Below are 13,427 nucleotides of genomic sequence, written 5' to 3'. Positions count from 1 at the left end.
TCTGGAAAAGCCGCCGTACTTACGGGAGTGATGGCCCCACACACTCCTACGGGCTCATGCCTGGTGAAACACACAACGTTGTCATCTGGAGGAGAGGTTCCATGGAGGAGAGGAAGACACTCGCATTAATCTAAGTTAAGAATTTTAAGTAGTAAAACGCCAAGAAAGAAACCCAGAAACCCACAAAAATGTCAGCTCCAAGTCTTGTCTATACCACAAAGAAGCGATTTTAAACTCAATTTCAAAAGTAAAATTCCTAAGAACGGGAATCATCATGGTGCCACTTCTTTTTTGGGACGGGGAAGGATGCCCTGGGGCCAAAGACCAGCAGTACCCTGAAGAGAAGACAGAGCCCCAGAGAGGCCCCAGGCGGGGCTGCGCGTCCTGCGGTGGCTCACCGGTGGGGATGGTCCTGCCCTGTATCTTGTCTGCCCACCCTGCGAAGTATCTGAGGGTTTTAATACAGCCCTCCAGGTCAATGAAAAAGGCATGAAGGAACGGCTTCCCCGAGTCCATCGTTTCCAGGGTCTGCAATGACAAGATGACATCCGTCTCAGATGCAGGTTCTTTTCTTTTTAACTGCCAGGTTGTTAGGGACAGGGGGTGGGCAGGGGGAGAAAGCACGGTCCCAGGACATGGCTCTCTCACCTCACGGTCATATGTATCTCTTCAGAGAGCAAGGCACGAAATTTAAAATAAGGCCTGTCCTAGACTGTCAAGGACCGCTTTTATTTCAAAACATCCAAAGCTGGGGGGTCGGCAAGAGCACGGGCAGCGTCCCCATGAGGGAGGGCGGATGCAAGGCTGATGTGAAGCCTCGTAGGAAGGAGTATAGAGACAGAGTTCGCATTTGGTCTTCTGTCTGGAGCACAGTTGCCTCAGCCATGTGACCTGGCCAGATGGGTTTGTCCCAGGGGGCCCTGAGAAGGTTAGCTGGCTTCGGGGTGGCTTCCTCTAACAAAGGAGAAGGGAGGGCGCAAGAGCCGCTGTGGAAAGAGTGACGGAGCCCAGGAGGGTCGCAGCACCAGCACAGACACAGTCCTCCCCATGGGCTGTGGAGCCCAGGAGGGTTGCAGCACCAGCACAGACACAGTCCTCCCCAGCCGGGCTGCGGAGCCGGATGCTCAGTGGGAAGGGAGCAGACTCGCCCTCGGTGGTGAGGGAGGTGATTACCCAGGGCAAGTGGGCAGCTCTCAATGGCAGGGATTCTTTTCTATTTCCAGCCTGAGTTTAAGAGAACTCCTTTGTCCCTCAGACAAGCGGCCCCAGTGGAGCCCAGCGCTGAAACTGCCCGTCACCCGTCTCTGCAGGAAGTGGCCACCCTGACACAGCCCAGGGCTGGATTCCTGTTTCAGAGTCGAGAGAGTGAGAGGATGGTTCACAAAGGAAGAGAGGCCCCTCAGCGCACACCCATGTGTGCCCCGCCTCTGAGCTTGGCATCTCTGTCCCCAGCTCAAGGGGCAGATGCCAAGGCTGACAGATCCCAGCGACTCCTCCAAGGTCACCCAGCGGGTCAGCAGCACGGCCAGCACTGCATTCAGGACACCTAACTTCCAGCCAGCACGGTGGCTGTTCTTCAGGCCACCGCCCCCGGACATGCGCATCTGGACAGATTGTAGGACGGCCACGCAAGATGCTGCAGCTGCTCGGTCTGACTTTTGTTTCAGGGATGAACCAAGCATTCTCTAACTTCCCCTGGTGTGGGCAAGTCCCTGAACCTCTCTCTCCCTCAGTTTCCTCAGCTGTAAAGTGAGAATGATAATAGTAACAGCACCTACCTCACAGGGCTGGAGTGAGGGTTGGAGGAGTTAACATACATAGAGTGCTATCCACACTGCCTGCCCGTAGCAAGGGCCACGTTCACTGTTAAAACCATGAAAGTAATAGCTGTGCGGATTACGATTATCTTCCCTTTTGGGGTCAGACAGGTACACTCGGCAATCCTCATCTGGGGACACCGAGGAGACAGGGCTGTGAGTTGCTGAGGACAACAGGGTTGGGATGGCTCTGGGACGTGTCCCACCCCCAGGAGATGCTGCTCAGAGACCGAGTCAGGCCAACGTGGTATCAGGGCACTGTGCCTGCAGCTCCTATTGACTCACATTCCAACTTGGAAATTTTATTTTCCCCGGGGAAATCCAACAATTGCAAATAATGCCCAAAGGTCTCCGGGGCTGCGCTGCCCCAGACAGCATCTGCACATCTGTCAGTGAAACCAGGAATTTATTCTTGGCCCTTTTCTGGGATGGGAAAGGGAGAGAAAGGCGGGGGACAGCACCATAGTATTGTGGCCATTGCAGGGCATGGGGCAGGTGGGGCATCTCTGGCTGGGTAACCCTGGACAGGTTACCTAACCTCTCTGGGTCTCAGTGTACTCATCTCTGAACTGGGATAATAATACGAGAGGTCAAGTGCCCACAACAAGCCTGGTGCGTGGTGTGTATTCAACAAGCATCGGCAATCTTCCCTTATTACCTTGGGCAAGTTTGCTTAGTGGAGGGACGACATGAATTTGCCAGGTCGGGTTTATGGAACCTGTCCAGGCAAAATGGGGTCACGATAGGTTTAGACAGAAAATTCTTAAAAAAAAGAAAAGTTAAAAAAGATTTGCAGATGAGTACACAGGCATCCAGCTGAGAAGTCAAGTGTTAGCTACTGATTGGGAGTTTCAAACAGTTATTGGCTGGACCACGAGTAAACCACAGCTGTTCCTAAGTTTATTTTCTTTAACATCTTAAGAGGAAAATATGCCTTCTGAAAAATTAACACATGGGACCCCTCCGATACGAAAGAATGAGGGAACAGTGTGTGGGAGCCTGCCCCCAGACTCACAGGGTGCTGAGGCTTGACATAAGGGGGCCCAGAGTGGGGCTCAGGTTGAAAAGAGAGTAAAAAGGGAAAACCCGTATTTGGGGGCTCCCCCAATGGGCACCCGAAGAGCGAGAGTCTGTGTCCAGGTGCCTCCGTGAGGGGGAGAAAGGTGGGCTGCTGGATTCCCCATATCTGTTTCCAAATATTGAGCACAGAAGTCAATATAAGCTCTGTACAAACCAGCGAGCCAGCAGGAGAAGAGGACAGAGAGAAGCACTCGCTGTGTGAAAACGCAGGAAGACCGTATCGGGGTGCAGAGGGAGGGTCTGATCTTTAAAAACCATATTTGCCAGTAATTCTTTTGTCCTTTCATGATTGGCAAAGAGCTGGATCTTAGTTCTCCTGGGCAGTGAGGTCCTCATGACAGAGGCCACTGGCTGTGCCCGCTCTCACAGCCCAGTCCTGCCGGGACAATGCAGCAGCTGACGGTGAAGGTGGCCTTGCAGCCACTGCTCCCGAAGATGATGCTGACACTTGAGGACAGGGTGGGGAGGGTGCCCAGGGCACATCCTCTCCAGCCTGCAACTAGTCCACACGGACATTGCAGACTGGTGAGCTCATGCTGGGTGAAAACAGAAATGTTTTTGAAAAAGCCAGTTTGGCAGCTTGAGAGTTGAGGCTGGCTTTCACTGCAGGAAGAAACCAGAGGCTCCACGGGGTGAAACGCTGACCCTGGGAGGGAGCCGCCCTCGCGAGCATGCGGAACAAACATGCAGGATGGGCAGACTAGGGAGGGAGGAAGGTTTAGAGCAAGTATTAAACAGGAGTCTGAGCCACATGAGGCTGCGTGTGTAGGTTGGAAAAGACCCCAAGGCATGAGGTGGCCCAGAGATTTCTTCTGATCACCCACCGTTAGACCAAAGGACGTCTGAGGATGCCTTTAAATATTGCATTTACCACTTATAAAAGTTGTCACAGCCCCATCTCCTGGCATTAACCCAACCTCATGCAGCAAGCTGAATTAATATCCCCATTTTGCAGTGGAGGAACTAAGGTGCCTAGAAATTACTGGCCAGAAGGGCATGTAGTTGGAGTTACAACCTGCATCTTCGGATAGCATTATTATGAGGACTGCTATTACTAATCATAGCTATCATCTATTTAGTGCTTGCTGCATGCCAGGGACTCTGCTAAGGATTTTAACTGGATCATTCTCACAACTCTTAAAGAAATACATGCTCAGAGATGTTAAGCAACTGGTCCAAAGTCACACAGCTAGTAAGTAGCAGAGCTGGGATTTCATCCTCTGAGGTTTCCTATAACCAGTTTACTGTTCCCTCACCATCATTCCACACACACTTGCACTGCCCAGTTCAGGGGTGAAACAGCAGTGATTTTTAAGTTATATGGGGTTGATTTTTTTCTATGTTAAGTAATGGCATTTATTTTAATAAGTATTAGAAAAAATACAACTAGCACATTAAACCTGTGATTTCATGGATATTGCCGCTTAGGATGAGGTTAAATTTAAGTTTAAACGGAGTTCATGTAAAAAAAAAAAGTTAAGTTCATAAATGTGCAGGTAGGACCAGGATACAGCCCAGCCACCCCAGCAGTCTGTGAATGTCCCAAGTCTGGGAACCACTGACAAAATGACTTCCTTTAGACAACTTCTTGTTCAAGAGACTGTACCGCATGGGGCAAAAGTCTGCCTCCAAAATGAAAGGACGAAGTCCAGGGGCATGACACCTGCCTGCCGCCGGAGAGCTACACCCCAAAGGACTGAACAGACCCACCGCCACACCAAACCAGCGCTCCAGATCTCTCTCCCGGACCCCATGGGGGACGGGCCCCTCCGTGAGGTCGGCGAGTCCCACACCTGCCCCCGCCTGCATGTACTCACGGCCAGGACAGCACGGTCCCTCTCCACGAGGTCAGCCAGCTGGTGCAGCAGCCGGCCGCGGCTCAGGGCATCCAGCCGGCGCCAGGGCGAGCCCCTCTGGAAGGCAGCTTGTGCGGCCTCCACGGCCTTGTCCACGTCGGGCTGAGCAGCCAGAACAAGAGAGAGAGTGTGTCACCTTTGGATGCGACTGCCGTTTGGGACAGCTCGACGTCAGTTGCAGAAAACAGCAGATGCCGCCTCTGCCGTGGGGCAGAGGAAGGAAGGGTGGCGGGCACGCTGAAAGCAGCTCGGGGAGGTGGGGGGTTAAATCGCTGAAATGGCTGGGGGCCTTCAAGTGATCTTTTTCTTCTTCTTTACATCTTAAGTCTCTTTCAAGATTTCTACAATGGCCAAGTGTGAACTTCCTTTCTGATTATAAAAGCCGTTTAAAACAGCTTACAAAAAAATCGACCTCCATTAAGTATTTTCCTTGGTGACCAAAGCAGGAAGAGGTTTTCCACTTGCTAGCTCACAATCCCACAGTTCACAAACTAGGGGGACACGTCTGTCTTGGCACTTTATTCCGGCTGAGAACTGTGGTCCGGTGGTGAGAGGGGGCCACGAGTGCTTCTCTGGATCTCAGAACCGACTGTATCAGCAAAGTCCACATACGGCGGGGACCAGGAACTGTTTTCTCCCTTCCGCCTCTCCTACCCTATAGGGGCAGAACTGTCACACCTTTTTACAGACAAGGAGCTGGATCCTCTGTGCGCTAATAGAAGAATTAACAATCAAACCTTCTTAAAAGGAAAAAAGTGAGAGCTGTTTAGTCATATCACCCATTCCTATTTTCAGGAAAATGGTGCTCCAGGTTCTGATTGCTGCCCAGCAACGGCTCATCACCCAGACTGCCCTGAGCCTCTCTCCCCAGTGGATGCCCGACTCAGTCAAGAGAGACAGTCCCTCGAGATTCCGTGTCTCCGAGGCGTGCTTGGAGGTGAGCGGAAGCTTTGACGGGGGAAATATCGGGACTCAGAATTCCTTGTCCCAGGCTCTGGGGTGGAGGCCAGGACCCCTCCGGCTGCGGGACAGGGCAGCCTCTGTCTCTGGTGCTCAGAGCAGTCACCAGACGAAGGAAAAGCCGGAGCCTGGGGCAGGGGTCCATTTTCCTCCCTGACACCTGTATACTGCACCTGGGAATCGCCCACTGGGAATCCTGCTCAGCACCGTGCCCCCCCACCCCCTCACATCGGCACGGCAGCTCGTCGGTGCCACTATCTTCGTAAACAGCGCTTAGCAGGAGGGGCTGCATGCGGGGGCCGGTACAAGTGGAACCACTGTGCACTGCACACCATCACAAAACTCTCACGATGGGGTCAGATTCAAGCCTGTGCTCCACGCATCGTTCACCCTCTCATTCTCGGTGTCACGCACACGCTTACTAAGAACATCGGCTCAGGGCTCCAGTGGTCGAAGGATAGGTTTACGTTTTGTTTCCCTTCTCTCCTTAGAAAAGCTTTATCTCCAACCTTCCCCCCAATGGCACTTATATGCCAAATAGACTTTGTGACCTTGGCATGAATCAGGGACACATCCAGAAGTCCCTCAGCTCATAGTATTTTACGTATACATATATATATAGTAGAGCTGATATTATAATTTATACCCTATATTATCAAGTAAGGTTATAAAGGCCACAGCTTTACATGATCATTTAAGTGCCTGGTAGAAAAGAAATGTGGCAATTGTGTGACACTATTACCCCTGCCTGACTTGGTTAGCAAGTCTTTTTCCCTTCAAGCCTATTTTTTTTTAAGTGTCTCCTGCCAGAACACTGCATTTGGTGAAACACACCAGCCGGAAATACTTTCTGGAAAGATTCTTTAATGCCTCCAGTTCAAATAATTGATGAAAACCTTTCCTTTAGCCCCGTGATGAGGATAGCTGAGGTCATCATCATAGACAGAGAAATAGCTATCAAAGGCTAGCGACTCTCAGCAGCGGATCATCCCTAATTGATCCCATTCTGGGCCGTGCGTCTGAGAAACAGCCAGCCCCCGCCCTCACCCAAGCCTGGGCCGGTTCTGTCTTGTAGCTAAGCCAAACCATTTCCTTATCCTTTAGTTATCTGTAATTGAATTACTTAGGAAGGAAAAAAAAAAAGCACCCACCTTATCTCCTTCTTCCACTTCACATATTTTTTCTAGAGTTGACGGGTTATACGTAGCAAACTTTTTTCCACTCTTGGATTCATGCCATTCGTTGTTGATGAATATCTAACCAAGAAAGGAAGTTGTAATGCATTAGGTTTAAATCAAAATCATATAATTCCAACATGCTGAGGACCTTAGGTAACGTCTTGTCCTCCCCCTCTACCTGCTCCCGCCCCCTGCCCACGGATTTATAGATGGGACGCCGACGGGGGACAGAGCGACACATCCAGCCGGGAGCACACTCTGAATTAGAATCCAAGTCTCTTGACTTTCAATACATTTTCAGAGAATTATTTTTTGTCATAATAAAACTAAAGTCATTTGGAATTTTTTCTAAAATGTTCTTTTTCTAAACTGTTACATGGATTCATGAGGAATAGCTGATTAGATAGTTTAATAAAGGGTATAAGTTAAATCCTATATGATCGTAAGAGTTTGGGGGAAGATTAAATAGGTTTATATACAAAGTGCCACCCATCTGCCTGCCCCTGAAGGGCACGTCAGCAGCGAGCACTTCCTTCTCCCTCCTTCCTGCTACAACCCCCGGCTAGATGACTGAAGAGCTTGCTCTATACAAGGATCTTACTGTCACCCCTCAGTATTCATTAATGCACTTCACCACCCCCTCCCCCATTCTCTTTAAAAATGTCTATTTTCACGTTGGGCTTAATAAAAGCCAGTGTTGGAATACAAAGATAAATATCCGGGTTAGGAAATATTCTGGCTATATTAATAGACATAGCAAATAATTGTTTATATCCAGAACCAAAGAATTAACCCACAAAAATCACCCAGTTGTGGGAGCTTCAATTATTTAGAACGCAGCTGAGAATAAAGACATTGAAAATAAAACGACATCATGAGCAAACTAAAAAGAATTCACAAAGCCCACACGCTGAAATGTGCATACTATTTACCCTTAGTTTACTCTAAGTTCTAACTGCCTGAAAAGTGCCACATTAAAAGAGAGGGGTTTTGGAAAGAACTAGGAGCAGAGGTGACACATAACGTAAAAATGCGTTCCGATACGTCCTGGCTACCTGGCAAGAGGACAGACAGCCTCCTGCTGCACCAGCTTGGGATGGCGCATCCTCACAGCCCGTCATAGTGTCGGAAAGACTCCAGTCTCGGAAATGCGCAACATGCTATAGAAGCATTTCCATCTCATAAAATGCCATCACTAATTTCTAAGTACAAACTAGCTCATCAGATTCCATTTCTATACCTATATGCCTATCTTTTGCTCCTCTTCAGGTTGTTTAAAAGAGGAGTTAACTACAAGGGCTAATTTCAGTTGCTGTGAACTGTACTCATTTGGAACACTTGACTCTCCAGTGAGGTAGAGGAGAGGGGAGTCGTCTCATCCAGTGCACGGCTGGGTTACATTCTCTGTCCTGGGCTCTCCTGCAAAAACTGTGAAGCTCACCGGGAAGGAAGCTCGCTCTGGGAAGCTGCTGGTGGAGACCATTTTGATAACGTTCCCCAGAAAGCAGGCAAGTCTGCATCTGATGGGGTCGAAGCACAGAAGGCAGGCTCCAGCTGGGCAGGTCAGGGCGCACTCTCCCCAACCCCCTGTGTGGAATCCAGAGCTGAGAGCATCCCTCGCCCGTGGGATGTGCCCGTCCAACTTCTGGAAGCTCAGCGCCTTCAACGTGAGGCCAGGCCCCCAGGGAAGCACGAGGAAAAGGCCAGGCTACAATTACAGGTTTATTCTTCCAGCTGAAACCAAATCCAAGAGTTCACTTTTGCCATCCAGCAAGCAATCACTTGGTAACAGCGAGAAATTAATAAGTTGAGAAGAGGAGTTGAGTTAGAGTGGGGAGGAAAGTGCAGCCAGGAGGAGAGGCCCATTTGTCGGAAGATGAAATTTCGTGGGTTAGATAATAGAGACTGTCAGTGAAAACTGCTGATTCTAGGTCCTTCCTGGTATCAATTCCAAGGGGCAGGGAAAATGAGAAGGTGGTAGAAGAGAATATAAATAAGGGGATGGAAACAGATTGCAATGATCGGATGTCTGTTACACTTCATCTCCAAGCATGTTCCTCCAAAAAAAAAATGTTGCTTGGTCGTTCATGACATTGATCCATAGTCCTTTCTAACCAGCAACTTAAAAAAAAATTCAGACTGCTCAACTCTAACCATATTTTCCCATCACAATGTTTCTAATTTAGCAATTTTTTTTTCTTTATATTACTCTAGTAAGAAATCTTGTGAGCGGTTTCTACTGTTGATTTTCTCTCCACTAAAACAAAACAAAAACAGAAATAAGGAAGGGGTCTGTGGTGTGGCCTACCAGTTATGCTGGCTGTACTGTCTTGAACACCAAATCAGGATAAATGGGTCTAGAAAAGAACTGTTCCCCTTGGCTTGTGAATTGGTATGAAACAAACCTTACAGAGATATAAAATTAAGTTACATTAATCTGTAGACAGAATTCACATGTTACTGGAGGAATGGAATGGCGTGCCCTCCGGATTGAGCTGGAAAACCACAGCTGCTCTGAGGAGCCGGGCATCCGCGGCGGAGATGAAGGTGCTGATGCCATTTACCGTAACTGCCATGGACCCCAGCTAAACTCAAAAGGAGTATGTTTTCAGAAAAGGAGATTTGAGGGAATTTTATTTTTCATAAAAGAGATCCTAAAAACTGGTGTTTTAATGAACTAGAAAATGTCAAAGAGAATGTCTGCTACTAGAATAAATTTTATAAGGAAAGGACAGGGCCCCCTAAAGTGAAAGGGGCCACTACCCTCTGAGATCTGTGTGGGGGTTCTGGGGGACCCTCTCCCCACCAGAATCACACAGCCGAAACCAATGTTAAAATGTGACAACAAATGAAGGAGCTTGGACAAGGTTGTCCTTCTGGAAAGTGGACTTACCCCGGGAAATGGCACCCCCAAGGCTGAGACTCAGACCCACCATCTCTGGCATGTCCTCCTTTAGCAGGAAGCGCCATGAGTCAGGTTTGAAAAGTAACAGATCATAATGGGTTCACATGCTCCACCCTCCCGACTGCCCACCCTGGGCCTCCATTCTGCAGTTCTTTTTTTCCGGCTCTTTCCTCGGCCCTGTCGGCTGCCTCTGCAGACACAGGCTCCCCAAGCATTGCTCTGACCGGCTGCCCACCCTCAGCCACAACGACACAGGCTGCCTGCGCCCCACAACTGCTGGAAGAGGCCTCTGGAGAGGTGGGCCCAGAGAAAGGACAGAGCAGGCAGAGGCCTCGCCCTCCTCAGAGAGGGAGTACCGTGTGGCCCGGTGTCAGGCCATTGCAGCCACCATCACCTGGGAACTGCTCAGGATCCTGGCTTTCCGGCCCGCTCCATCTCATCACCCTTCCTATGCCTTAACCACACACCCAGGTCTGTTCCACCGGGCAGAGGAGGTCCACAGCAAGACAACAGACACCAGTCGCAGCTCCATGATTCTGCTGGAGTCCTCCTCTATATAGGCTGTATTTACACTTATAAAGGGCCATAAAGAATTGCAGAGAAAGAGGGAAACTTTCCATATGTTGCTGTATTGCTCTGATGGAACTCAAAAAGGTAAAAAGTAAAAGGACAAGAATATGTGTAATTTCTGGTTTTTATATTGTTTTTAAAAACCCTATAAAACAAAACATCACTACCACCACCAACAGGCAAGTTGTTAGGGTTTTTAAAAATTTAGGTACTATTCTCACCGTTCCCAGAATTTGTGTTGGAATTTTCGCTCTGAAGCCGATACTACTAAGGAAACTACATTAAAAATAATCTCTAGCAATTATGGTGAAGTGTCTCTGTTGATTACAGAGCCCTCTGAAAACAGTTAATTTAAATGTCATATGATCAGAGGCCCAGCCGACATTAAGTGCCAAGAGACCAAAATCTGAAGGCCACACATAGTGGCCTGCAACTTTCTCTGCTTGATTAAAATTATTTGAGAGACATAATTGCTACTTTTGAAAGTAAAATTGATGGGGGAATTTTCTAAGTGCTGTGTCAGCTGGAGTTGGGGGCTATGGATTAGATGCAAAAATAAAAGGAGACAAAGTCGGGGAAAGTGAGACAAAGTCGGGGAAAGTGAAGCCAGCCGTGGCTGTCGGCCTGCACCCCTGAAGTGCCCCCAGCTCCAGCCCACGGCCTCCAAACAGCCTCAGGCTGTCCCCCAGGGGACGCGCTCAGAGAGCGACGACGGGGCTCAGGCCTTGCCGCCTCAGGCTCTGCCCCAGGCAGGTGATCTCACTGCTGTACCGACCCTCCAGTCCCCTGGCCGGCAGCGCGAAAAGGCAGAGAGCCTCGTGGCTCCGAGGCGCAAGGGGGCCTTGCCTCCCGCGGCTTCCTAGGCCCAGATCTGAGACCATCTGGGATCGCGTTCTTCGTCTGTCAACACCAGGGCCTCTGGGCTCCGGAAAAGTGTCACCGGCGATCACCTTCCTACTTCTCCTCGCTCTACTGGTAAGCCGGGTACAAGCTCAGCACAGAAGGTGCCAGACGTTTCTCCCGTTGCTCCTGATGACATGTTTCTGGAATCCCCCTGTTGCAGCGTCCCCGATGTAGCCTGAGCTCTCAGAACAGCTCTTGGCGTTCCCGGGCACCCTCTGACCCTCCCAAAGCCCGACCCGTTCAGCCGTGGAAGCCAAGTCGCAGGGTCTGCAGAGAGACCACCGCGCCCGAGTCACCGCGGCCGCGCACCGCCGCTCGCCTTCAAAGCGGGCCTTGCGGGGCACGTCGGGGCCGCGCCCGGCTGCAGCCTGGCACCGCGCGGGCGCTGCCCAGCCCCCCTGGCTCGGCTTCGAGGCTTAAAGCGCTGAGCTCCGCCGCCCGACAAGCCGTCTTGGGATGTGGATCGCGGAGTCCGCTTCGGGGTACCGGATGGACGCGCGCAGGATGCCCTGTGCTGGACGCGGCTTCGGGAAATCCCGGCCCGGAGACCCGGCTTGGGTCACGGGAGCTCCGGGCGAAATTAGCTGCGGGCATGTCGCCCGCAGCGCCCGGCACCCTCGGAGAGGAGCGCCGGGGCTCCCGGCATGCGGGCCCCTAGTCCCCGCCACCCCGAGCCGGGCAGCCTAGCTCAGAGCCAGGAGGCCGTCGAGCGGGATGGGCGCCCACCTCACCTTGGTGAACTTGACCTCCAGGTTGCGGAGGGGGCGCGGCAGGGCAGGCGGCTTCCTGTCCGGCTGCCCGTTCTCCACGGCCCCGTTCGTGGTGGCCATGGCTCCTCCGCGCTCCCTGGCCCGAAGCGCCCGAGTCCGCGCCGGCTCCGGCCTGGGCGGTGCGCAGCCTGCTCGCGGGGTGACAGCTCCGCGCCGCTTTATGGAGCGCCCCACGCCTCCCGCCCGAGGGGGCCGTCTAATTGGCTGCAGGACGAGAGGAAGGGAGGGAGGGAGGGCGGGAGGGGAGGGGGCCGGTCCGCCTCACCCCACCTCGCCCGCCGCCCTTGCGGGATCCCGGCCACCCCCCGCCCGGCCACCGCGCCGCGCGCTCCCCCGCCCCGGAGGCTGCCCTTGGAGGAGCTCCCGAAGCGCCGCCGGGCCCCGGAAGTCCGCGGGCTCGGGCAGCGGGCCGGGGCAGGGGGCAGGGAGCAGGGGCGCGGGGGCCGCGGCGCCCGGCTCTCTCCCCGATGTCCCGAGGTCGGGCGAGTTCGCCCGCGGCACCTGCCGCCCCCTGCCCGCCGCCGCTCCGCGCACTCACCAACTTGGGTCGGCGCGCTGCGCTCGGGAAGGCGCGCCCGCCGCCGGGGACCCTGCGCCGCGCCCAGGTTCGGGGCCTTCCCCGTCGCTGCCCGCACGCCTCGGCCGAGAGTCCGGCCGCCGGGTCCCAAACTCGCGGGACGGACGCCCTCCGCGGCCCCACTCGGCCCGAGGTGGGACAGTAGGCAGGCGCGCCCTGGGCCCGGCTGACCCGGAATTTCCCCGGGCCCTGGGGCTTCACACGCCGAGGGGCAGAAGGCGAAGGAAAAGCGTCCGGCCCGCTGCGCCTGGGCCTCTCACCTTCACAGGCGCACACAGCCCTCCAGCCCGGGGCCCTGGGATGCAATTCTTTTGATTTTTAAAATACATAAATTATACCTCAGTTTTTTAAAATGAGAAAAAGAAAGCACACGAGATTTTGCAGCTTTCTGTTTTAGGAGTTGAAGCTTTTGTTCCATAGGTTGCTCATAACTTCCCAGAGAAGCAGAGGCGCGGCCAGCTCCTCTTCTTTTGCCTTTTGGGAAACGCTCCACCTCCACCGATCCCAGGGCCTTGCCCAGGTCCCATCTGTGACGCAGAAGCGACTCCTGCATATCACCCCTCAGGTTTCCAGAACAATGATGTGGGGAGCAAAATCGAGAACAAAAGCAGTGGTTTAATCCCCAGATAGGCTCCGGCCCTCAGTCCACTTCCTTCTGTGAATGATCTCTAGCAATCAGCAGTGGGGGCATGCCTTATTGTCCTGAGGCTCCTTCTGTTTGTTTTGGGGGTCTCAGTGTCTATCTCTGTCCCCTGTCTCCTTCCTCACTGCAGTGCTGCTGAGGGTCCTTCTGGATAGCAGAATAAGCTTT

General features: G+C 52.4%; 1 protein-coding gene across 2 annotated transcripts in view; it reads right to left on the bottom strand.

Moving 5' to 3' along the window:
• ALDH1A3 (aldehyde dehydrogenase 1 family member A3) overlaps window positions 1-12,824 on the bottom strand; it is a 36,950-nt gene extending 24,126 nt beyond the window's left edge. Inside the window, exons 1-6 of one of the 2 annotated variants that reach the window (XM_014854208.3) lie at window positions 12,578-12,824; window positions 12,001-12,243; window positions 6,865-6,969; window positions 4,715-4,855; window positions 399-528; window positions 24-85 (exon numbers count right to left, since the gene is read on the bottom strand). In XM_014854208.3, the coding sequence (XP_014709694.1) occupies window positions 24-85; window positions 399-528; window positions 4,715-4,855; window positions 6,865-6,969; window positions 12,001-12,099 (537 nt within the window). In that variant the 5' untranslated portion in view covers window positions 12,100-12,243; window positions 12,578-12,824. Of the gene's footprint in view, window positions 1-23; window positions 86-398; window positions 529-4,714; window positions 4,856-6,864; window positions 6,970-8,332; window positions 8,626-12,000; window positions 12,244-12,577 lie in introns of those variants that run through there. The other variant, XM_044762923.2, reaches the window with a different exon arrangement.
• Between the last annotated feature and the right edge of the window lie 603 nt (window positions 12,825-13,427).

Source organism: Equus asinus, chromosome 2 (assembly GCF_041296235.1).
Source record: "Equus asinus isolate D_3611 breed Donkey chromosome 2, EquAss-T2T_v2, whole genome shotgun sequence".
NCBI lineage: Eukaryota > Metazoa > Chordata > Mammalia > Perissodactyla > Equidae > Equus > Equus asinus.
The sequence above is the reverse complement of the archived record's forward strand: the minus strand, read 5'-3'. Positions and strand labels throughout refer to the sequence as shown.